Source organism: Heteronotia binoei, chromosome 21 (genome assembly GCF_032191835.1).
Source record: "Heteronotia binoei isolate CCM8104 ecotype False Entrance Well chromosome 21, APGP_CSIRO_Hbin_v1, whole genome shotgun sequence".
Taxonomy (NCBI): domain Eukaryota; kingdom Metazoa; phylum Chordata; class Lepidosauria; order Squamata; family Gekkonidae; genus Heteronotia; species Heteronotia binoei.
In genome coordinates this window covers 53,063,002-53,088,559 of record NC_083243.1, presented here as the reverse complement: position 1 = coordinate 53,088,559, position 25,558 = coordinate 53,063,002, and the positions used below count along the sequence as shown (strand labels likewise).

General features: G+C 44.0%; 2 protein-coding genes across 3 annotated transcripts; one reads left to right on the top strand and one right to left on the bottom strand.

Moving 5' to 3' along the window:
- Positions 1 to 2,553: 2,553 nt before the first annotated feature.
- On the bottom strand, positions 2,554 to 4,013 carry ACYP1 (acylphosphatase 1). Its single transcript, XM_060261264.1, has 2 exons — positions 3,656 to 4,013; positions 2,554 to 3,217 (listed from the first exon to the last, which is right to left on the bottom strand). The coding sequence occupies exons 1-2, from the start codon at positions 3,893 to 3,895 to the stop codon at positions 3,002 to 3,004; spliced, it is 456 nt and encodes a 151-aa protein (XP_060117247.1). The 5' UTR covers positions 3,896 to 4,013; the 3' UTR covers positions 2,554 to 3,001.
- Positions 4,010 to 13,429, top strand: ZC2HC1C (zinc finger C2HC-type containing 1C). Of its 2 annotated transcripts, none has more exons than XM_060261263.1 (3): positions 4,010 to 4,507; positions 9,666 to 10,930; positions 11,969 to 13,429. In XM_060261263.1, the coding sequence occupies exons 2-3, from the start codon at positions 9,674 to 9,676 to the stop codon at positions 12,278 to 12,280; spliced, it is 1,569 nt and encodes a 522-aa protein (XP_060117246.1). In that variant the 5' UTR covers positions 4,010 to 4,507; positions 9,666 to 9,673; the 3' UTR covers positions 12,281 to 13,429. The 2 variants fall into 2 exon arrangements, with proteins under 2 accessions (XP_060117246.1, XP_060117245.1); XM_060261262.1 differs by having other exon boundaries at positions 4,055 to 4,622.
- The last annotated feature ends 12,129 nt before the right edge of the window (positions 13,430 to 25,558 follow it).

Sequence of the window (25,558 nt, the reverse complement as noted above, 5' to 3'; positions counted from 1 at the left end):
AAGAATTTTCCTTTTAAATAATGAGAATTTTGGTAAACTATAATTGGTTTTATTAATAATAATAATAATAATAATAATAATAATAATAATAATAATAACAACAACAACAACTTTATTTTTGTATCCCGCCCTCCCCCGTCAAAGGCGGGCTCAGGGCGGCTCACAGACATGGAATTCCATGATTCAAATAAAACAATATAAACGACAATTTTAAATACAATCAATTACATAAATAAATTAGTTAAAAATAGATAAAATAGGTGCTATAAAATACTATACGTCATAATCATACATAAGATGGCTAGATGGCTACAAATCAGTTTAGCCAGGTTCTGTCTTAAAAGCAAGCTGAAAAAGAAATGTTTTGCAAGCCCTGCGGAATTGGTTCAGGTCCCGCAGGGCTCGCACCATCTCTGGAAGTTGGTTCCACCATCGAGGGGCCATTGCTGAGAAGGCTTGCTCCCTGGTTGTCTTCAATCTAGCCTCTCTTGGCCCAGGGATTGTTAAAAGATTTTGAGAGCTGGATCTCAGTGCTCTCTGGGGAACATACTAGAAAATTATTCAAACATACAAGAAAATAAAATCACTCATCAATCACACAATTCCTAAGAAAAATAGAGATGAAAATTACATAGAGAAACATATAAGGAAAAGACATACAGGGCTTATATTATACCTATATTGAAGACTGAAAAAGGAATGGTCCAGCAGTGAAAACAGTAAGGGGAGGGGTGAGTATGGAAGGGTCCAAAACAGAGTTCAGGGGTGCAAGTCTCTGGCAGGACAAGACGAGACACTGAACTGGCCAATCACATGGTCTTATTACCAAATTTGTGTCCCCAGGCAATGGTATCAGGTGACTCATGACAGATGTCAGGTGACTTATTACACTGCATGACACAACTACATGTGACCTCTGATGTCACAGAAGGGCCAGAAGGGGGAGGCTTCCAGGAGTTTGACAAGATTAGCAAGTCATGATGGGTTTACCTAGTGTAAACCAGCCTAAACAAAGAAAAAGAATTGGTCAATCTAGATCCAAATTGTGATTTACTTTAGCATCATAGCTAACACAATGGGATGATCTGTGTGACAGGAACTGGTCTTCGCAAGACAATTCTTCTAGCTGAAGTTGTATTGTGTAAGAACTGCCTTGGCTGGCAGGAAAAGTCTTTGTGTAGGTGAGAAGATGAAATTAGTAAGCCTATTGTCAACCTTGGCCGTCTTCACATTTGCATCTCCATGGCATGTCCTAGGTGCATGGGGCTCCCGCCTTACTCTCATGGCGTCCAGTGAGACCTGAAGTAATATTGTTTTAGGATGTCATAGGAAAATGGCTCCTGCAGAGAGACTGTTTAATGGCTTCCATGGACAGGAATGCAGTCAGGATCTGCATGGCTGAGCAGCTCAGGAGAGAAACATGATCTAGAGTCCTTCTTTGCAGGGCATGTACAAATAGGCACAAGCAGGGAGCTGGCTGGAGATTGGCAAGGAACACTGTTGCATGATTCACACAGAGTAAATGTCCATATGTGAAGGAGTAGGGAATCAAATCTGCTTCTCCCAGATTAGAGTCCACGCACTCAACCACTACACCAAACTGGCTCTCTGGTTACACGTCAAAAAACACATTATAGCATTTTAAAAAGTGTAGAAAAGGGCAACTAAAATTATTAAGGGAATGGAACACTTTCCCTTTGAAGAAAGATTAAAGAGATTAGGGTTCTTTAGCTTGGAGAAATGATGACTGAGGTGTAACATGATAGAGGCTTACAAAATTATACATGGGATAGAGAAGATAGAGAAATAAGCACTTGTTCCTTTCTTACATAGAAAAGCTCTTGGGCACTCAATGAAATTCATGAGCAGTAGGTTTAGAACAGATAAAGTACTTCTTCACCCAAAGAGTAATTAACACATGGAATTTTCTACCATAGGAAGTGGTGGCAACTACAAGCACAGACAGCTTTAAGAGGGGAATTACATAACTATATGGAGCAAGGTCCATCAATAGTTGAAAACTGAAAGTAATAAAATAATGCCACAAGGTATAGATGGAACATTATGTCTGGGGCAGTGATGCTCTGTATTCTTGGTGCTTGGGGGGGGGCAACAGTGGGAGGGCTTCTGGAGTTCTAGCCCAACTAATGGACCTCCTGATGGCACCTGGTTTTTTTGGGGGGGGAGGGGTTGGCAACTGTGTGACAGTGTTGAATTGGCCTGATCCAATGTGGCTTCACTTATGTATATATTGTATAGGCCCAGCAGCATGCACTGTCAAAAGGGAGAAGAATATTCCCATGTATAGAGCTTTATTTCAGCCCTAGGAATGACTGTTAAATATTCATGCAAGAGAAAGCAAAAGGGACACTGCTGAAATGAAGATTAAACCTGCCATCTGTCCCATGAGCCCTCAATCACTGAGAATTAAGCCCATCCCTTTCATAACATTATCTCTCTTGATTCTATTTGTTGGTCATTATGAGCATGATAAAATGTTGACTGATTTTTATAAACAGATTAGAGACAAAATTCACTGTAAAGAATAGGCCATTTTTCTTTTTTCCTCCGTCCATTTATTTATATGCCATACTACTCACTCACGTAGAACCTGAAACTAGAACACAGAAACAAAACTAAAAACAATAAATATATGAACATGGATGAACAATAGTATACAATAAAAACACCATAATTTAGATGGCATGACAATAAATCCCAACCCTCTTGTGTCCTCCCAGGTGACTCACTCCCAGTGTTTCAAATTCATTTTTGTACATATATTGGGGCTATGTATATTTAAGCAATGTCTTTATTAATACCAAAAATATTAGCACATTACATCCTCAGGACAGCAAATTTGCCTTTATATCAGCTCAGTCAACTTAATAACAATGTAACAAAAATATATAGCACTACACTAAAGCAATCTCTGAATGTTACAGCTAATAGCAAAAGAAAATGGGGTTTCATGCTTTCTCATATATTTAATGTTCTTTAATTATTTTACAATGTAAAAGTCATTATGTTCTAACTTGGTTATTTTCTTCTCATTACGGAAATCTGCTTTTTCAATGCTGGACTTGGGACTTCCCGTCTTCCGAAGCCATTCTTGAAGCTGACGTACTTTGAAAGCAGGGCCTTGGATCTGTCCTTGCACAGTGCCATAGTCCGTATTCTGGACCCAGCCAACTACACCTAACTTTTTCCCTTGAGCCTGAATGAAAGAAAAGCAGAGGTGCGTACAACACAATAGACACTGCAATTAGTCTGAACTGGCAACAACCTACAACTTCTGTTTGACAGCAACCACCACAAGGTAAATAAGCTGTACCTATCATTTTTGTTTTTACTGGTGCTTTTTAAAAAACATTATATTTTATATTTGTAGTAGTGGTTTGTGGAAAGACAATCTATAAATATTTTAAATCAGGGCTTCTTTGAGCAGGAATGCCGTTCCGGTTGGCTTGGTGTCAAGGGTGTGGCCTAATATGCAAACGAATTCCTGCTGGGCTTTTTCTACAAAAAAAGCCCTGTTTTAAATAAATCATCATATAAAGCCTCCAGAGCTCTCAAAGTTAGATTCTCACTGTTGAGCAGCATATGCCAAGCAAGAAAGGCTGCCCTGGAAACACTATGGGCAGAATACACATACCTGTGTGTATTTGCGGAAAAACACTCCTTGGACTTTCCCAAACACTTGATAATCCACTGAAATGAGGCCGTCTCCCTCAGCCATAGCAGGTACCACCTGGATCAAAAGCAAAACCACAGTTAGACAGACTAAGGCTTGCAGAGACCAACTCCATTTCCAGTGCAGGAACAGGGAATGCCCGCGACCACTCTCCACCGATTGCGGCATAAAGACGCCAGCTGAGTAGCCCCAAGGCGACATAAGGCTCTGGACTGCCTCCCCCTATAAGGCCAGGCATGGAGAAGGTGGGAAAGGTTGAAGGGCAAAGCGGGGGGAGGAGGAAATAAGTGTAGGTGGGACAATCCTTTAGACCCCGCCCATAGTTGCAGCCCCATAAACGGAATAAAGGGTGGGAGCCTTGAGACCTGCCGAATGAATGGCTGCTCCAAGCTGTATCCAACAGCACAAAGCTGTGGTTCTTTTCCCAGCCAGTCAAGGGCCACCACGCGGAACGAGCCTAACTGCCACTAACGGCTCAGCACTTAGCTCCTGTCATCATAGAGCTGCGATCTTCTCCAGAGGCTAGAGAGGCCTCGGCGTCTGTGGTGATAATAGAGCCCAGTTGCCGGGGGGGGGGGGCTCCCCTTGGGTAAAATGCGGGCGAGAACCGCGAATTATTCCGAGTCATGGAGGCTGAATAATTACGTTCAGGAAAAAGCGAAAGCCGAGGGAAATATTGTCGCGGAACCGGATGTAGCACCCGCATGCTTGTTGCTAGGCGACTACGGTAAACAGTCACCCCTCTTGGGCTCGAGGCTTGGATAAGAACAGGCAGGCAGGCGGGGCAGCAGTTGTTGGACAGACTAGAGGAAGGTATGTTTGGAGCAGCGTCGTGAAACAGGATTGCTATAGCTACCGAGCCTCCATCTCATCCTTCAGTTTCTGGGCGGAAGGTCATTGTACAGAACCGAACGGCCAAGTGCTTGCGGTGAGCATTATTTCGTGAAATGTTTTGATTGTATATCTAATGAAGCCGTAGCCTTCTCTACCAGTTTGGGGGTCGTGGTTAGAGACCCATGTTAGAATCCCCACTTTGCCATGGAAGCTTGCTTGGTGACCTTGGACCAGTTATGCACTACTTCACAAGGTTATTTTATGGCTACAATAGGGAAGATACCCTCTAGGGTGAGAGTCAGGTTATAAATGAAGCAAATTTATTTGCAGAAGCATTCACTGAGAGTTAGGAATGTTTAAAACTGGGGTCTGAGAGGCATTAATCCAAATGTTACTCTTTAAAATAAAATGTATTGTGCCTTCTTCTGTAGCTTAAACATCTGCTGCAATTGTCTTCAGGTTACTGTATCATTGCTTGTTGGTTTTTAAACCAAGTATCAGCTTTATGTTATATTAAAAACTTCATTTGGGGTCAGTAGTTTTCAAAATAAAATTATATATGGGTGCTGTATATTTTCAGTTTTGTGATATGAGAATGGGCAAGGTGAGTATTACATTTTAACTGAGAGGGATCTGTCTAAAGTCACTTCCAAGTTTTCATCTCCCAAGGGCAAGCAGCACAGCCCTGTCCAAAGTTTCAGTTTAGCCAACCAGAATTACCATTCTCTTGTATGGATTAAACTGCAGTCTGTTCCCTGGTAGCTACTTGACCACAGCAGACAGGTAGTGGCTGAGGAGACTTAGGTATGTACAGCTAGTTATCATAGCACACTGATGATGCCCAGCTCCAAAGACAGCGATGATCTCACATACATATTAAACAATATGGAGATAGCAGAGAACACTGTGACATTCTGCAGGGTAACTCCAAGAATGCTGATTCTGAATCTTTTGCCACAACCTTTAGACTATGACTAGATAGAATTAAACAGCTCCAGTTCTATCCCACTCATATATTTTCCTCATCTTGTAAACAGAGATCATCCACCAGAGTCACTAAAGCGGTCTCCGTTCCATAACTGGTCCTGAAGAAAGACCTGGAGTTTCTCTGTACCAGTGTCTATAAACTTATCCCCAAAAGGCAGGTTCAAAACTAGCCTATAATGAGACTGAATTTTCTGAACAAAGGATTCCTTAACAAAAGATATATTACTGCCTCCATTAACACACTTGAGAAACACCCTCAGATAATAAGATGTTAATGATTTTCATTGGAGGTTTCCTCATCTAGGCAGTATAGCCTGGCAAACTTTTATTGACTAGGAGGGTCAATGAAACAGACTGCAAGTGGTTACCTTCACAGGGACAGCAAACAGAAAGGACCATATGGGAGTGGGACTCCAGACCCCCTCTGCTACCTGTACTGTTTCAAACTAGCATCCAAGCTGGTTCATATCTGATGATGTCAGAAAAATCATCATGTAAAAGTATAACATCGAATTACTAGTTCTCTCTTATTATGGGACTCCAGTCTAGGGGTCTTCAACAACAAAATTATCTTAAATAATTGAGCTGGCCAAAATTCTGCTAGTGCAGTGATAGCAGTAATACCACACACATGGCCACCTCATAATCTTTTAGATGGGTTCTGTGAGATCTGGCATGTCTTCTGCCAACAACAGTGTAGCCATCTTCCCATCTTGAAGACACCCAGCATAACAGCATATTTTGGGGCTGGCTTCCTCCCAGAAGGAAGAAGAGGACATTGAAGAACAATCTTGTTGATTGCCTCATATGACTAGTATTCCAAGGTGTTTGTACAACTGCTGTTGGGCCTCAAATGTTTTCAGGGTATCTTAAAGAGGCTGTGGTCCTCCCTCTCCTGAAAAAATTGACATTAGACCTGGCCGAATTGGCACATTACCGGCCGGTCTCAAAGTTACCCTTTTTGGGTAAAATTATTGAGAGGGCAGTAGCGCTACAGTTATAGAGCTTTCTGGATGACGCTTCCACCCAGGTCACGGGACGGAGACAGTGCTGGTTGCCATGGTGGATGACCTCCAGTGGCATCTGGATCGAGGCGGCTCGGCGGTACTGATGTTGTTGGACCTATCAGCAGTGTTTGATATGGTCGACCATTGGTTGCTGACCCGCCGTCTCGCCGACGCAGGGATTCAAGGGTTGGCCTTGGAATGGCTTTCCTCCTTCCTTGATGGTCGGGGACAAAGGGTGGCGATTGGTGGTGAACTGTCCTGGAGGCATGCGCTTGACTGCGGGGTGCCTTGGGTGGTGCTCTCCCCGATGTTGTTCAACATCTACATGCGCCCCCTTGCCCAGATTGCCTGGAGGTATGGGTTGGGTTGTCACCAGTATGCTGATGACACCCAGCTCTATCTACTGATGGATGGCCGGCCTGATTGTGTCCCAGAAAATCTGGACCTGGCACTACAAGCTGTGGTTGGATGGCTTAGGCTGAGTAGATTGAAGCTCAATCCAGCGAAGGCAGAGGTCCTTTGCCTGAGTCGTGGTGGTCTGGGAAGAGAAATTCCCCTACTGGCGTTTGACGGTGTGCCACTGGGAATGGTGCACAAGGTCAAGTGCCTGGGGGTGCTACTGGAGCCTGCCTTGACAGTGGAGGCCCAGATAGCAGCCACTGCTAAATCCACGTTTTTCCACCTTAGGCGGGCAAGGCAGTTGGTCCCCTTCCTAGAGCACGGCGACCTGGCAACAGTGATCCATGCAACGGTCACCTCAAGGCTGGACTACTGTAATGCCCTCTACATGGGGCTGCCCTTGTGCCAAACCCAGAAGCTGCAGCTAGTGCAGAATGCAGCCGCCCGGCTGTTATTGGGACTCCCCAGATGGGAGCACATTCAGCCGGGACTGCGGGAACTGCACTGGCTGCCAGTAGTATACCGGATTTGTTACAAGGTGCTTGTTGTTACCATTAAAGCCCTGTATGGCCTAGGACCTGCCTACCTTAGGGACCGTCTCTCCCCACATGTTCCCCAGAGAGTACTTAGATCGGGATCACAAAATCTATTAGTAATCCCTGGGCCAAAGGAGACAGGGCCTTCTCAATTGTAGCCCCCTGCTGGTGGAACCAACTGCCAGATTGTGAGGTCCTTGGGGAACCTTGTGCAGTTCTGCAGGGCCTGCAAGACTGTCCTCTTCCAGCTGGCATTCAATTGACTCGGCACCGGTATTTAGGAGAAGTGGAAGAAGGCCATCGCCACCAGAATAGCAGCAACTCAATATTCTGTTTTACTTTGTTTTAACTGTTTTAATCATTTTATATCTATTTCATTATCCAATGTGTAATTTTAATACTCATTAATTTAATTTTGTGGGATTTTATGTTGTGAGCTGCCCTGAGCCTGCTTCGGTGGGGAAGGCGGGATATAAATCAAATAAATAAATAAATTGGAATCCAACTGGATCCATCAGCCTCTCAGAGCCAACCACTCTAATTGAACTGCCAACCTTCCAGAATGGGGGAAGTTCCATAAACTATGCCTTCAACAGATAACAATCAGGTCATAGCACGGGTTCAATAACTAAACCTCTTACAAGATCACCGTATATCTGTTCGTACAAAAAATTAAATTCAGCATCTGACCTGTCTCATATGATCATAACAATGTTTTTAGAGCTAATGGGATACTTTCTACGTGGTTTGTATAGATTTTAGGACAGCTTAAGGATTTTTGGGGTGTAGGAAAAATCTTGAGAAGAGGAACTAACTTGTGGAACTTGCTTCTGTAGCATAGGTTTATGTTTTCTGGCATAGAGAAGAGTAGGCAAAATGCAAGGAAAATATGTCCATCAATGGCTGTAAGTCTTAGATGCTGAACGTGATCTTTAAGCTTGAAGACAGAACACTTCTGAATGCCTGTTCCTTTGTGCTGCACAGATGGAGGCTTTGGCCTGTGTGCTCTTGCTGTGGGTCTTCTGGGCACCTGGTGTTTCACTGAAGAAAATAAGATGCTGGGCTAGAAGGACTACTACTAACATGATCCAGCAGGTCTCTACTTCTGTTGTTTTGAGTATCTGGTGCATGAAGGGAGGGGCAGAGCCTGCTGGATAAAGAGAGATCCTACACGGGGTCATATCACATGAGTGGATATGGATAGAATAACACCTGGGCAAACTTTGGTATCCTGGTTCAATATCTTTCCAATATGTCAGTTATTTATTTATTTATTTATTTATTTATTACTTTATATTTATATCCCGCCCTCTCCGCAAGCGGACTCAGGGCGGCTTACAATATCATAAAAACAATCAATTCCATAAAAACATATAAAACCATAATACATTTATAGGTTAAAAACTATTACGCTATCTCAGTCTAGTCTGGCGGTATTAGGTTCTGACTATGACCACCAGCTTCTGTAGGATGTCCGGTGGCAGCCCATTTTCAGTCAACCAGAAAAGCCTGCCTAAACAGTTCGGTCTTACAGGCCCTGCGGAACGCCGACAAATCCCGCAGGGCCCTTATAGCTTCTGGGAGGGTGTTCCAGAGTTCTGGTGCTGCCACCGAGAAGGCCCTAGATCTTGTTGCGGATAGCCTGGCTTCTTTTGGGCCAGGGGCGGACAGCAGATTTTTTGTCCCTGATCGCAGTGCTCTCTGGGGGATATATGGGGAAAGGCGGTCCCGTAGATAGGCAGGTCCCTGACCATAAAGGGCTTTAAAGGTTAATACCAACACCTTGAAGCGAACTCGGAACACAACAGGCAACCAGTGCAGCTCTCTCAGCACTGGCCGAATGTGCTCCCATCGTGGTAGCCCCATTAACAGCCGTGCCGCAGCGTTCTGCACTAGTTGTAGTCTCCGGGTTAGCGTCAGGGGTAGCCCCATGTAGAGAGCATTACAGTGATCTATTCTTGAGGTGACCGTAGCATGGATTACCGTCGCTAGGTCGCTGCGGTCCAGGTAAGGGGCCAGCTGCCGTGCTTGCCGAATTATTGTATTTTGTGAATCACTCTTGGAGGCCAGGGGCAACCTCTACGCTTTTATAAATCCCCCCTGGGACTGATGAGTCTTTGCATCTCATTTTCCTAATATAGTGGGGGAAATAAGACAGTAGAATGAGAGACCTAATCACAGTATACTTGACTTTTGCTGTTTCCCCAGGATTTGCTATGGCTCAATTGCAACTGGCTGTGTGTTCCCGTGTGGATCCAATAGTGTCCAATCCCAATCTTCCTGCATCAAGCCAGGAGAAATGTCATTCAGAGGCTTTTAGAGAACAGCCACGATTAGAACACCTGAGGACTAATATCCAGCAACAACTCCTGTCTAACAAAGATAAGAAGTTGAAAGATGTTTGTATCAAAAAAGGCCGGAGTGCTTCCTGTTCTGAACCTGCAGAAAGTAACCAGCTGATTTCAGAAAATGCTGGCTTCTGGTCTGCTGGTCCTCACAACTGGTATCTCAAGAAACAAGCCAGCACTCTATCTTCCCTCTGGAGACCCAAGCGGAGAGGTGTAGACAGGGCATACCCACTAAAACCAGTCTTTCATCAAAAAGCTGAGAATGGTTCCATACCTAGTTCTTGGCAAGTGGCAAACCCACAAGCTACAGAGACTCCTTCCCCTAGCATTAGCTCAGAGAAAAAAGGAAGAGCGCATGCAGCCAAGGCCCAGCACATTGGAGTCCCTTTTCCTTTTTCAGTAGAGCAATCAAAGAGAGCAACTTCTCATCCAAGAAGGGCAGAGTCAGGGTACATTCAAAAACTGGAGGCTGCTGGTAGGAATTTGGAGCAGGAGATCCAGAGGAAGGAGGCTCTACTCAGGGAGAAATTGAGGAGAACAGAAGAGGAGCTCCGGAGGATCCAATGGGAGAAGCAGCAGGCAGAGGCAAAAGCAAGAAAGGAGCAAGGTCTATGGATGCCTGAGAGAAAAGCAGCAGACATCTCTTGGAGGCATCTTTCCAGACCTACAGCCCAGCCAAATGATGGTCTTGGGAAAACTGCTCCGAATATCCGTGTAGCTTCCACAGAGACAATCCCAGTTCCCTCAGAGCTCCATATGGAAAGGCTCAAAAAACAACGGTTGATGGCTAGCAACAGTAAAATTCGAGAAAATGTTTCCCAAGAAAATGCAACTCTTTGTGCAGAGGTGGCTTCCAGGCATGACCAGTCTCCAACAGCAGTCCCCTTAGGACAGACTGACTGTATGGTGGGAGCACCACCACTACCATACACAGAGGCACCAAATAGTGTAGAAGACTGGGGTGAATGCAATTTTTGTGGACGGAAGCTTTACTGTTCCAGGTTGGAGAAGCACATGAGTATCTGCAGCAAGAATCATGGCTCCAAGAGAAAAGTATTTGATTCAAGTAAAGCCAGAGCAAAGGGCACTGAATTAGAGACCTATAATCTCTTGATGGGCTCTCAGGTAAAACACTTACCTACTTGTATACTATTTCTTATCTGTGAAGCACAGTGATTTCCATGGTTCTGCAAAACTATCTCTGATACACCCTTAAAAATGTAATTTCAAATGATTTTTGGACCACCCTCTAGTTCCCATCATATCTAACTAAGGTGCAGCTCAATTCTTTGATCCTTGGAATAATCCTTAAAGCATATGGAAGAAGAGAAGCAGATACGGTTTGGCATTGCCTTTCTCTGCAGTCTTCCTTGATGGTCTCCCTTCCAAGTACTGTCCCTGCTTAGCTCCCATGATCTGATGAGATCAGACTATATCATGCTGTTTCCCACTTAAATGCAGCTCTCTGTATAGTGACTGTCAAACATTAGGTTGAGTAAAGTGTTTGAAAAAGTTAACTGGAGTCTCAGTAAGGTTTTGATTCAAGACAGCAAGACTTAGCTTAGAGAAGTATAGGTTGTATAGCTTCTTTCATAGTGCCATAATTAATCAAGGTGAGTCACCCACAACTAATCTGTAAAACCATGTTACAAACAGCATTGAGTTGAGAGCTTAGCAGGGTACAGCAAAGGATCATAGGAATGAAGAAAAATTTCACATATGATTATAGTGCGGACTAGAGGAGCTAGGAAGCTTGCTCTTTCAGAAAGTCTGTACAATTTCACAGTTAATTCTGTTAATTCTTCCCAGTTGAAGTAATTTCATCTGCACTCCAGCCACAATATTCAGGTATTATAAATAGTCGTGGCATTGGATTAGAGAGGAAGTGTACACCTGAAATGTGATGGAAGGAAGCTACCATGACTTTAAAAAAAGCATTTTTCTATATAAGCCCCATCTCCATACCTCCTGGGACCACATGCCATACACATGTATCATGGGGCTCTATTTGTTTAAGTGTTTCAAAAGATTGGGAATTTACAGCATTAGAAATGTCCCACTTTCACACATATGACAGCTGGTTTGGGTTCACATCAAGAACACTGGCAGGAAAGATTTACATGATTACACTAATGGATTTCCTTCTCCCCTTTGTCACTACAGAAAAAAACTTCAACCAAAAGCACTGATGGTTCCAAGCAAGGCAGTATGCAATCTAAGCAAAGCAACTGGAGGCAGAAGCATGAGTCTTTCATCAACACATTGCGTCGGGCTCGTGAGGTGCAACGAGTAATCTCCAAAGGGGGGAAGACCTCAGACCTTCTTCCAGCACCCCCCATGGAGAATCCAGACTACAAATTGTGCCCATACTGCACACGTCAGTTTGCCCCTAAGGTAGCCGAGAGACACATTCCCAAATGCAAAAACATTAAAAATAGACCACCACCACCACCACAGCAAAAGAGACGTTGCTAGTAACAGACCCAAGTGGAAACTTCAACTGGAGTAGTTTCATTAGGACCTTTGCCATTTCCCTCAGTTGGACAGGACAAATAGGAGAGAGCATTCTAATAGCTGTGGCTTTGGGCTTTTTTTTTTCTTCAAAAACCAAAACCCACAAATGTGTAAAGTCTGTAAACCCACAAGCTGTGAGTAGATTATTAAATCCCTCATGTTGTGTACTAGGGTCAATACTTCTTAAAAGAGGTATAGTAGGCCTCAGGTGGTATCTTCCATATCTGACTGATCCCAGTTATTTCTTCTGTGCATTTTTTCACAAGAATCTCTTGCACTTTATGCTGAAGCACTTGAATTTTGTCTGGCTCTTGCCCCATGAGATCAATGTGCTGGGTCATAGATAATACTGAAAATGTTCAGAAGACCAAAATTCCACCAGACCATTAAATCCTTGTAGTCATTTTAGCTTGTGTTTAGAAGAAAAATCCTTTGTTCTTCTATGCAATACCATTACCAGAAGCAGAGCTGAAATGAAGGCCTCATAAGTACCTAGGTCAGCCACCATAGTAAAGAGGATTCTTATCTAGAATGTCACAAACATAACTGGACTGGGAAAAGGAAATACCTACTTGAAACACAGCATACCTGCCTTCTCACATCAGGGTTTTAAAGCCATTTTTGGATCACCTGTAAATACTAGTAACCAACACTTCTTCAAGGCAGTCTGTAAGAAAACAGCTGTAGGAGATAATGGGAGTGAAAGTTGTAGGATGGGGCTGCATGATTTGGAGAAGTTCAGCTCTCACCTCAGGAAAAGGGAAAATGATATAGTTCATGGGAAGGTAGGCATTGGAATGAGCAATGTTTGTGCCATCAAGTTAGTGGAGAGCATAAGGGGAACAAGTGTGTTAAAAGCAAGTAAGGGGAGCACGTGTGTTAAAAGCTAAATGGTTGACAAATGCTTGCATATTTACTTTTTTCCAGTAACAAATTCACTTTTGCTATACATGGAAGATGGTAATTCAGACAATGGGGGAAATACAGGTTAATGAATGTAAGACTATAAAGTGTGCCATATTGCCAAAATCTGTGTCATAGCATTCTCCCAAATCCCAGTCTCACTTTATATAATGCAAAGCTTTAAAAGTTTTATGATTTGAAAGAATACCTACAGATATTCGCTGACTCATATTTTCAGGTGAACGCCAAATGCGTATTTTTGATATCGCTTTAAAGAAGGCAGGTATAAAAGAGGTGGTGTCCACGAGCTCCTGCTTCATCTCACTGGTTGTAAAAGTACGTTGGAGATCATTGAAGTGCTTGATTTTGAGAAAACTTAGGATATATGATTCAGGCAGTGTGTGCCTTTAAGAAACTTGAGAGTATGACAATGGTTGCAAAATACTGAAGTTACAAAATCCCCAAAAGTTGAAGCTGGTACAGCTTTTTCCATGGCATGTGGGCTCTTGCCCCTTGTTTTCTGTGTGTGTTGAGAATAGATAACAAAGTAGCAGGCTTGGGTTTTTTTGTGGCTGTCTTACATCCACCTAAGAAAACACTACTTCCAGAGGAATTAATGAAAAATACCTAAATTCAGATCCTGTTTCTCTTCATTAATGGTTTAGGATTTGCACTGGTGGATGATCTTCATTTAAAGATGGACTGGAGAGTCTTCCCTGTTGAACTTTGATACAGTTGACCACTCTGTTTTTATCCCTCAGCTTGACTATGGAATTGGTTTCACTTTTTTTGTTGTTTAGCCAGACACAGAGACTCCACCAGAGCTGCAGAATCAACCAGGTGGAATTTGTCTTGTGGGGGTACCACAGGGTTCTCCTTTCACCCATACTCTTAAACTAAGGCTGCTGAGTGAGTTTGGGGTTGGGTGTCACCCGTATGTAGAACAAGCCTCCAGGTTCATCCATCTTGGTTCTGAACCAGTGGTTTGCAGCTTGGGTCATGAGGCTAAGGCGGAACAAACTGAAGATGAATCCAGACAAGGCAGAGGTAATACTGGTTGAGAAGGCTGATATTCTAGAGCAGGGGTGGGGAACCTTATTTCTGCCAAGGGCCATATGGATATTTATAACATCATTCATGGGCCATAAAAAGTATCAGCTTAAAAAACAGTGCTCCACAGAGGGAGAATGATTCAGGCCAGCAAAATTAATGCAAATAATTATTTTTCTATTTGAAGTGATGTGGGGAAAAGCCTAATCTGGTGCACACACACACACACACCAGGCCCATCGCCCTAGGCAAATGCATAGGTCCAAGACTTCTTTGTAGAAAAAAACCAACAGGAACTCAGTAGCATATTAGACCACATCCCCTAATATTAGCATATTAGGTCACACACTCATTAGCATATTAGGCCACACCATCTGGGATAATCACGTGCAAACTGAACTGTGACAGTAATTTCCAGGCCCTGCAGCAATTCTGGCTGGTCAGCCAGGCCTAGGGTGGCCAGACCGTCCCGGGCACCCGGGAAAGTCCCGGTTCTGGCCCCCTATTCTTGGCTCCCGGGCTGGCTATACCGGGACCATTAGAGGTCCCGGTTTAGCCAGCCAGAGAGCCGGTGGGCCCCGCCCGCGCGCGGGGCCCGGCGGCGGTGGCGGAGGCCGGGGAGGCGGTGGAGAGGCCGGCACTGGTCTCTGGAGGCCCTCCAGCGACCAGCGCCGGCCTCTCCGCCGCCTTCCCGGCCTCAGCCACCGGGCCCCGTGCGCGGGCCTCCACTGCAGGCGGAGGCCGGCACTGGTCGCTGGAGGCCCTCCAGCAACCAGCACCAGCCTCTCCGCCGCCTCCGTGACCGCCGCCGGGCCCCGTGCGCGGGCCCTACACTGCAGGCGGAGGCCGGGGAGGCGGCGGAGAGGCCGGCGCTGGAGGCCCTCCAGCGACCAGCGCCGGCCTCTCCGCCGCCTCCCCGGCCTCTCCGCCGCCTCCCCAGCCGCTCCGCCGCCTCCCCGGCCGCCGCCAGGCCCCGCGCGCGGGCCTCCACCCGCCCTGGAAGCAGGTAAGCAGGGCAGGCAGGGAAGGAGGAGGCCGAAAGTGGGGGGGGGGCGGCCTTCCTTCCTTCCCTCCCTCCTTCCTCCCTCCTTCCTTCCCTCCCTCCTCCCTTCCTTCCTTCCCTTCCTCCCTTCCTTCCCTCCCTCCTTCCTCCCTCCCTCCTTCCTTTCTTCCTTCCCTCCCTCCTTCCTTTCTTCCTTCCTTCCCTCCCTCCTCCCTTCCTTCCTGTCTTCCTTCCCTCCCTCCGTCCTCCCTCCTTCCTTCCTTCCCTCCTTCCCTCCCTCCTCCCTTCCTTTCTTCCTTCCCTCCCTCCCTCCTCCCTTCCTTCCTTCCTTCCTTCCTTCCTTCCTTCCTTCCTTCCTTCCTTCCTTCCTTCCTTCCTTCCTTCCTTCCCTCCCTCCTTCCTTCCCTCCCTCCTCCCTTCCTTCCTTCCCTCCCTCCTCCCTTCCTTCCCTCCCTCCTCCCTTTCTTCCTTCCCTCCCTCCCTCCTCCCTTCCTTCCCTCCTCCCCTCCCTCCTCCCTTCCTTCCCTCCCTCCTTCCTTTCTTCCCTCCTTCTGGCCCCCTATTCCCGGCTCCCAGGCTGGCTATACCGGGACCATTAGAGGTCCCGGTTTAGCCAGCCAGAGAGCCGGTGGGCCCCGCGCGTGGGCGGGGAAGGCGGCGAGTGAGGGAGCGTCCCTGCGCGTGCGCAGGGACGCTCCCTCCCTCGCCGCCTTTCCCACCCGCACGCGGGGCCCGGCGGAGATGCAGGACAGGAACCTGGAAGTGACCGACAGGCTGCTTCAGCGTGCCGCTGCGCCGGCCCCCTGGGCCACACAACGATGGGACCTATGCCACAGGGACGGGCTCGAAACACTCTATAACCCCTCAAAAGAACAGCAGTCTAGCTCGCTTCCCCCGAGCCCTGCCACCATAAGCCTCAAGGGGGCTCATTTTGCGGCATCTCCCGGCGGGAGGGTGGCACCCGCACGGGACACATATCAAATGAAAGAGGGGGCGCAGGGCTATCAGAAACAGCCGGCGGAGGGAGTCGGGAGACCACCCCACTGGGGGATCCACACCCCGAAAGTGATGAAGGTGGCGCAGATAGAGCCAACAGAGCAAACAGGACAAAATAAATAGGCTGCATTATGCAGCACAGTCTCACTGGAATCTGACTGGCTTCTCAGCGTGGAACCCGTTCTCTCTAGTCTTCTCACTTTGAAAAAAGTAAAAAAAGAGTTTTATTTAACTTTATTTCCCCCTTTCCCTCTCTATAACTAATCTTGGTGTTTCCGGCGGTGATATTTGGGGGATTTTTGGGGACGTCACAGGAAGTGCTGTGAAGTCACTTCCTGTTTCCGGCAGTGGCATTTGGGGAAAATGATGTCATTTGGGGAAAATGATGTCACAGGAAGTGATGTCACTTCCTGTTTCCGGCAGGCGGCGCGCGGGAAATGATGTCACAGGAAGTGATGTCACTTCCTGTTTCCGGCGGTGGCATGACATCACCGGAAGTGACGTCACTTCCTGTTTCTGGCGGCGCACACGCTTCGCGCGCGCGCACCCCAACCTTCCCCCCACAAAGGTGTCCCTGGCTGGCCTTCAGACATTATGGCCACCCTAGCCAGGGAGGCTACCGCGCAGTACATCTGGGCCCTGTGATCTCTGCCTGGCCCTTGGGAGGCTGCTGCACAGTACGGCTGGGCCCCACAATCCTTGCTGGCCAGCCAGGCCCCAGGGAGGCTGCCACATGGCTTGGTTCGGCCCAGCAATCCCTGAGGGCCATACCAAATGACCTCAAGAACCATAGATGGCCCTTGGGACGGAGGTTTCCCACCCCTGTTCTAGAGAGACTGAATCCTTTTGTACCAGATGGAGTAATGCTGGCTTTTTCAGAGCAGATTAAGACCTTGGGGTGCTCATGGACTCCACCTTGCTGCTTGCTGCATCTTACCAATTTTCTCACTACCTAGATTCAGCTGATCTGATCATGCTGGTCCATTTTTCTGCAGTCTTACAGTTGGATTGGGGCTGCTCCTAAAGATGCCTTGGAAGCTACAACTGGTTCAGAATGAGGCAGTCCAACTACTGTCAGGCTAGCCAAAGGGAATATATGTTGCCTATTTTGAAACAGCTTCATTGGCTGCCAGTCTGTTTCCAGGTGCATTTTGACCTTTAAAGCACTTTACAACCTACCACCAGTATTCCCTCAAAGCTGAGTTAGTGTGAGTTAGCTCACAATTTTTTAGCCTCCAGCTCACATTTTTGTCTCAGCTCAGGAAAAATGGCCCTAAAGCAAACTAATTTATGCAGTAGCTCAACTTTAATGCCAGTAGCTCACAAAGTAGAATTTTTGCTCACAAGACTTCACGGCTTAGAGGGAACATTGCCCACAACCCACATATTTGATGGACTGTCTTCTTCCATATATTCCTGTGGACCATCAGGAAGCCATCTATTGGCTAGCCCACCAATGAGAGTGGCCATTATAGCATTGACCAGGGTCCAGTCCTTTTCCAGCATGGCTCCAGCTCTGCAGAATGGACTCTCTGAAGAGTTGAGAGGTGCCTACCTCCTTGGAGATCCTCAGTAGGTTGCATGGCCTGCTTGTTTGGCAGAACTTTGAAGAGCCGGCATCTTTTAAAAAAGAAGTTGGGGTCTTGGTACTTTACTTTTGGTTTTAGGTTAGGATGTTTAGCTATAATTGTAAGCCACTCGGAAACAAGAGGAACAGTGGGATATAAATGTTTTAATAAATAAATTACTTAGGATTTCTTCAATAAAACAGTGCTTATAAGATCTAGAAACATGTTTTGTACAAAGTGAAAGCTATGGTAACATGCTAGGTTATACGGTTGTGTGGTATTCCAGAAAAGTGAAATTCTGACTAGGGATGGGCATGAGCATGAATCAATTCACAAATCGTGATTCATGCATAAGTTGGGCCAATTTATGGTTTGAACAAACCAGTTCAGCTCTTTGTGATTGATTTGGTTCATTTTTGCAGTTCACTTTTCCCAACAGCCTGGCACTGATTTAGTCAATTTCTAGGCAAACTGGGGGTGGACTTCTCAGAGCCCTATAAACACCCATAGCACTTGTCCTTAGCTTGATTGGCAGCTCTAGGAGCCAGTCACAGAGCTCCCATTCTGCATTACATCGTTGCATTACATTTGAGGGAGCAGACATCCTGGCTCAGCTGCTTTCACTTTGCAGCATGAAGAGTTACTTATTGTAAGAGCTGAGCTTTCATGGGGGCACCTGCTTTATGGGGCTATAACTAACATATGGACATATGAAGCTGCCTTATACTGAATCAGACCCTCCTTGGTCCATCAAAGTCAGTCTTGTCTTCTCAGACTGGCAGCGGCTCTCCAGGGTCTCAAGCTAAGGTTTTTCACACCTATTTGCCTGGACCCTTTTTTGGAGATGCCAGGGATTGAACCTGGGACCTTCTGCTTCCCACGCAGATGCTCTACCATTGAGCCACCGTCCCTCCCGTATTCCAATCCAATCTTTGCCAAATTTGGAGGGTGGGTGGAAGAGAGCCTGTTGAAGACTCCAGGTGACTTTTACACTTCCCAAACCAATGAACTGGTTCAGGCAATCATATGAACCCACCATATCCCCAGTTTGTGCCCATCCCTGGTTCTGACCCCTGCCTCCTTTCCCAGCAAAGCCAGTTAAATTTCTGGTCTCTCTGAAACATGGCCCAATGGAGTACTGCATACATGAAGGTAAGATTTTACATACTCAGAAGTGTTGCCTCTCACATTTTATGACTGACCTCTGTCTCAGATTAAGTCCTATAAAAATGCTTATCCTCAAATGTAATGAAACGATTTCCCTTCTCACCTGTTCAGTTTGCAAGCTACATACTGAACACAAATGGGCAGACATTATCTGAAAATGGGAATACAGCAGTAGTTTATCCATAGGTGGATGATGGTAAAAAGCCCTACACACAAGGGTTGCAATCTATGAATCTCCATAATGAGCCTTTTGACAGATTGCATGGATGCTGTTTCATTCATTTCACACGGGTTTTCAATAAGCCCAGCATTTTTTGTGGCTGCTGAGTAGAATCCTGGGGGGAAAAGTTCATTTAAAAATATCAAAATGAGAGGGGGAAGGCGGAGCGTCGCTTAAGCATGGCAGACGCATTCTGATCGAGCTCCTGATCATTCCCCCTATTTCGACTAATATAACATCACCAGGCATCTTAGAAAATTCAGCTTTCGATGGGACAACATAACAGAACTAAAAAGAAGACCACTCAGAAAGGAAAAAAGTCTGTTTTAGACTTCTTCAAAGCGGACGTTTTGGAAGAGGTTAGTAGGCCTGTGACCAGATCGGCTCTAAATATGGCAGCAAATAATTCTAGCCCACCAAGCCCCAGTGTAGAAGATGAGGACGCTCCTTTAAATAAAAGAGATCTAAATCTCCTGAAAGCAGACATCCATCGCTTCTTTAAAGAATCTTTAGACTCTTTCCTTAAGCTCATCCAGTCTAAAGTACAGGAGATGTCGGAAGAACTCACTGTTACTACAAAAGTAGCGGAGCAAATGGCTGAAGCGGCCATTGTGCTGCAAGATGAAGTGAAAACTCTTAAAAGAAAGGAGGCTATGCTAGAAAATAGAATTCTAATATTAGAAAATCGTTTTAGAGCCTCAAATTTAAAATTTCGCGGCCTGGAAGAGGGCGAGGAGGGTCTATGGACTTGGCTACGTTTATAACAAATTGGTTGAAATCAGCTCTGAAAATGGAAGCGGGAAGCATGTCTATAGCCACAAAGACTGGGAGTAATGCCACAAAGTAATGCCACAAAGTATAGCCACAAAGACTGGGAGTAATGGCTTCGGCCAGGAGAGGGAGGCCTAGAGACGTTTTAGTTCATTTTGTCTTCCCCAAAACACGAGACTTCATTTTAAAAGAAGTGCGAATAAATGGGGCCCTGATCTACAAAGGGAAAAAAATTCTGGCGCTTTTAGATCTACCACCTGAAGTGCTAGAAAAGCGCAGGAAGCTAAGACCTTTTGTTTCCAAACTGCATGCTGCAAACATAAGATTTAGATGGAGCCCCACGTTGGACATCTTGGTTTATAAAAACGGCTACCTGCATAATGCGGCTGACATGGACTCAGGCAGAGCTCTACTCAAGGTGCTGTCATTAGAATTAACACCCACGGAAGAAGAGGAAATACTTAAAGCTAACCCACCATCTGGAGACTCTACAGCATAATATACAGGAGTTTAAATAAGTTGTTCTATTAACATTGCTAGATGTCTTTTTGAAACTTTTTTTCCAATCCAAGTTGCTGTTTTAACTGCAAAATCTTTGGGTGGGCTTTCGTGATTAAAAAAAAAATTTTAAGCTCCTTGTTTGTTCCGGAGCCTTGTTTGTTTTCAGTCTTTAATAGAATGAGTTGGATTGATATAACTGATTAGTAGATTATCTTTTAACTAAATAGCATAATTGTTGAATGGGAAAAACTTGAGATTAAATAGTCTTTTAAATCGGGAAGTAAGGGTGGGGGTGACAATGCGACTGATATGATTACAGAGAGAAGTGGCTGAATGAATGTGATACGCTAGTTTATGAATGAGTGCAAATAGAGTGAGGAATGTTGGTATGAATGCTTATATGGAATCAGTACCACTATTGCCTCAATATATGCACCTAATAGTGGACAACTAAATTTTCTTAGGGAAACTTTCATGGAACTGCAATCTTTCCAGCAGGGCAATGTTCTTGTGGGAGGGGACCTAAATTTTGTGGCAGATATGATGCTGGATAAATCAAAACACACTAATATACCAAAAGGAAGCTCATCGTCTCTGACAGAACTAAATTCAGTTTTCAACTCTTGTAAATTGGTTGACATGTGGAGAACTTTGAATCCTAAAAGCAAAGATTATACCTTTTTTTCTAATGTCCATAATTCTTATCCTAGAATCGATTATTTATTAGTTTCTCCATCATTGATCAATTTGATTGAAAATGCTACAATTGAGGTACGTAGTATTTCAGATCACTCCTTGATACAATGTGACCTGCTTGCTCAACAGCCAGACGGAAAAGGCCCGAATTGGTCCCTTAACAAACTACTACTCTCAAGTGAGGTAATAAACAAAAAGTTAGAAGAATAAATCCAATCTTACTTTTCTTTAAATGCCCAATGTGGGGTATCACAGGCTTATGTATGGGATGCCTTCAATGTGGTGATGCGGGGCAATCTCATCTCTATTGCCTCGGCCAGTAATAAAGCCAAAAGGAAATCTATAGAGGACTTAAACAACCGTATTGCCTTCTTGCAGGCCAAACATTCTAAGTACGGTGGTAAAAAAACTCTGAGGAAATTAAATCAGGTCAGAAAACAACTAGAATTGTTAGAATCTTCTGCTATTCAAAAAAACCCTTTTATATCTCAAACAAAGATATGTAACTAAAACCTCTAAATCAATTAGACTTTTGAAATATCGCACAAAACAGAAAAGACTGCAAAATATGGTGCATGCAATTAGAACACCTCAGGGAGTTGTACATTCATCTTCTAAAAAGATCTCTGAAACCTTTTTTAATTTCTATAAAAAACTTTATGAATCTAACAATCCAGACCCACACCAAATTGAAAACTATTTAAATTCCATTGATTTCAAAGCATTCCTTTTGGAAGAGCATGCATCTTTTTTGGACAGACCTTTTAACTTGACTGAGTTATCATCAGTGATTTCAAAAATCAAGAACAATAAGGCTACGGGAAGAGATGGATTCCCGATCGAATTTTATAGACACTTTAAATCCTCTTTGTTAACACCATTATTAGACACCTGTAATTCGGTCATGGAAGAGGGGTGCCTCCCCCCAAGCTGGTTGGAATCACGAATGATAGTAATTCATAAACAAGGAAAAGACAAACTTAATCCCGCCTCCTACCGCCCTATTTCGATTTTGAATCATGATTTTAAATTTTTTTCTTCTTTACTTGCAGAGCGACTGAAACGGATTATTACACATTATATACATCCAGACCAGGCCGGCTTCATGCCAGGACGTACTATTACAGACAATATCCGAAAATCACTTAATTTGATCCACCTAGCAAAATCTTCAAAAGTACCATCTTTAAGCTTATCTCTGGACGCGGAAAAAGCGTTTGACAAGGTGGAAGTAAATTACTTAAAAACTCTACTCAGGTTTATGAAATCTGGACCATGTTTTTTGAAGTCTATCTTTGCCGTTTATAGCTCCCCTTCTACACAAATTAATGCTAATTTTTATAGATCAGATGAATTACATCTTGGTAGAAGTACCCGTCAGAGCTGTCCTTTACCCCCTCTATTATTTGCCCTAACAATTGAACCCTTTGCCTATGCAATCAGGAATGCGTCAGAAATCTCGGGTATCTCAATAACGTTGTTTATAAAGCCAGTTTATTTGCCGATTATATGGTGTTTTATCTTAGTAACCCTTTAAATTCATTAATGTCTCTTACAGACAAAATAGATGAATTCAGTAAATACTCAGGCTTTTCCATCAACTTTAATAAATCAGAAATATACCCCATCAATATTCTGCAGAAGTTGCAAGAGACTATTAAGTCTATATTACCTTTTAAATGGGTTGAAAAAACGTGGAGACATCTAGGCATATTATTTCCACTGAATCTATCAGACTTATATAAGGTTAACTATGGACCGTTATATAAACCTATGACAGACACTAGGGGAATGGTCAAAGATGAACTCTATTCTAGAGAAAATAGATCTTATTAAATCCTTTTTACTTCCTCTTCTTTTTTTGTTTCAAAATCTCCCTATACCTATCCCAAAAAAAGACTTCACAAATTGGCAATCACTCTGGACTTCCTTTTTATGGAATAAACGTAGACCAAGAATTGCTTTTTCATTGCTAGCGAAACCTCGGAAAATGGAAGGTTTGGCCATCAATTTGATTGACAAATATTTTATAGCAGCACAATTAAGACATATTGTATTATACGCTTCCCCTTATGAAACTCCAGCCTGGGTACAAATTGAAAAAAATAATCTACCTAATGTACTATTACAGGAATTTATTTGGAATTCTAAATCTGACAGAAGGGAGTATGTTTTGTCTAATCAATTTCTTAAACACACACTGCAACTATGGGATCAATGGAGAAATACCCTCTCTCCTGCATCCTCACCACTGATGGCATTTCTGGGGCCAATCCTGGTTTCCCTCAGGTCAGAACATAAATCACTTCAAGGTGAGGAGGGATAATAATATTTTCAGACTGATAGATGTCACAACCAATGGCAAACTGAGTACCCATGGTCAGTTGGAACACAAATTCAAAATTTCTATCCCTTGGTACCAATATACTCAAATACACCACACTCTGCATCAAATTGTACCAATTGTCATGGCTAATAGAGCTCTCAATCCTCTGGAAAAATTATTTCACAAAGGCAGTACTTTGGTTAGGGGGGTAATCTCCATTATCTATACCCTTTTAAATCAATCAGTGTGGTCAAGTAAATCAACTCAGCAATCTGCTTGGCAGAAAGATTGCCACATTGTAATAAATGAGAACCAATGGGAACAAATTTGGGAATCACCTTTATTTAACTCCAAATCTTATTATTTTCGATTGCAAAACTACAAAATCTTCGCAAGGCGGTATTTGACTCCCTATAGGCTTTTTAAAGGAAAAGTGAAAGAAAATCCAAATTGCTGGAAGGGTTGTGGCCAATTGGGCACGTTCATTCATTGCTGGTGGGAGTGCCCAGAGATCAATGTTTTCTGGAAAGAAGTGCTGGAAAAAATAACAGAAATAACTGGGATTACAATTCCATCTACACCTGACTCGGTTTTATTAAACTTGTAGACAAATGCTGATTGGTCTGTTTTGAAGAAAGAACTACTATCCCTGTTATTGTTAGCAGGAAAAATAGTTATTGCCAGTTGCTGGAAAAAACTGAATGTGCCTAAGTTAAATTGTTGGTTCAACAAAGTCTGGGATATATTAATTCAGGATAAGTTAGCTACTAATATATTGCTGCAAGAAAATGCTAAAGCTGGGGATTGGTTCCTTGAAAAGTGGTTCCTCTTTCTTGAGTATATAAATAATAATGAGACGATTGTTGGGAAAATACCTTCTAAATATTTGAATATTATGATAATAGATCATACAATAGAATAGATCATACTCTACAATGGAATTTCATGTAAGACTTAGCCTTGGAGCTAAGGAAGGGATAATTCTTTGTATAGTAAAAGCTTTTTTCCACTTGCTGTGGGATAACTGCGATATGTATCCTGTAAGACACTGATCTTTCTTAAGTTAGTTGTTTGCATGTTGTTTATATTTCTTTTATGTTTGTAAAGAAGAAATGGCTATAATTTTTTGCACTATTCCAATGTGTTAAAAGATGGATGTTTGTTTGTTGTTTAACAAAAAAATTCAATTAAAATTTTAAATTGGGGAAAAAAATATCAAAATTTGAAAGTAAGTAATATTAGGACTATGAGTAGACACTGACTTCTAGTAATTGAAGGTCCTAGATTCAACTCCCAGCATCTCTAGAAAGGATCAGGTCAAGAGTGATATGCAAGTCCTCACTCAGCCTGAGACCCTGGAGTGCTGCTTTTAGTCTGAACAGGCAATAGTGATCTTGATGGAATGATGGTCTGATTCAGCATAAGACAACTTCACATGATACAAATAGAATAATACAATCAAATTTGACTGCCATTTATTTGGCTACATAATGTTTATTTTATTGTCAAACACTAGGGTTGCCAATCCCCAGGTGGGGGCAGGGGATCCCCCAGTTTAGAGGCCCTCCCCCCGCTTCAGGGTCGTCAGAAAGCAGGGGGAGGGGAGGGAAATGTCTGCTGGGAACTCTGTTATTCCCTATGGATATTTATTCCCATAGAAAATCATGGAGAAATGATCTGCAGGTATCTGGGGCTCTGGGGGGATGTTTTTTGGAGTAGAGGCACCAAATTTTCAGTATAACAGCTAGTGTCTCTCCCCAAAATACCTCCCAAGTTTCAAAAAGATTGGACCAGGGAATCCAATTCTATGAGCCCCAAAAGAAGGTGCCCCTATCCTTCATTATTTCCTATGGAAGGAAGGCATTGAAAAGGTGATGGCCCTTTCAATGTGATGGCCAGAACTCCGTTTGGAGTTCAATGATGCTTGTCACAGACTTGATCTTGGCTCCACCCCCAAAGTCTCCTGGCTCCACCCCCAAAGTCCCCAGATATTTCTTAAATTGGACTTGGCAACCCTATCAAACACACAGCTTGTTCC

What these genes read in the sequence shown, in the direction of transcription:
- ACYP1 (XM_060261264.1), bottom strand. Translation starts at nt 3,895, where the DNA reads ATGTCGCCTTGGGGCTACTCAGCTGGCGTCTTTATGCCGCAATCGGTG. An exon ending in TTTTCCGCAAATACACACAG is followed by an intron (nt 3,218 to 3,655) that starts GTATGTGTATTC and finishes TCTTTCATTCAG; the next exon opens with GCTCAAGGGAAAAAGTTAGG.
- ZC2HC1C (XM_060261263.1), top strand. Translation starts at nt 9,674, where the DNA reads ATGGCTCAATTGCAACTGGCTGTGTGTTCCCGTGTGGATCCAATAGTG. An exon ending in ATCTCTTGATGGGCTCTCAG is followed by an intron (nt 10,931 to 11,968) that starts GTAAAACACTTA and finishes TTGTCACTACAG; the next exon opens with AAAAAAACTTCAACCAAAAG.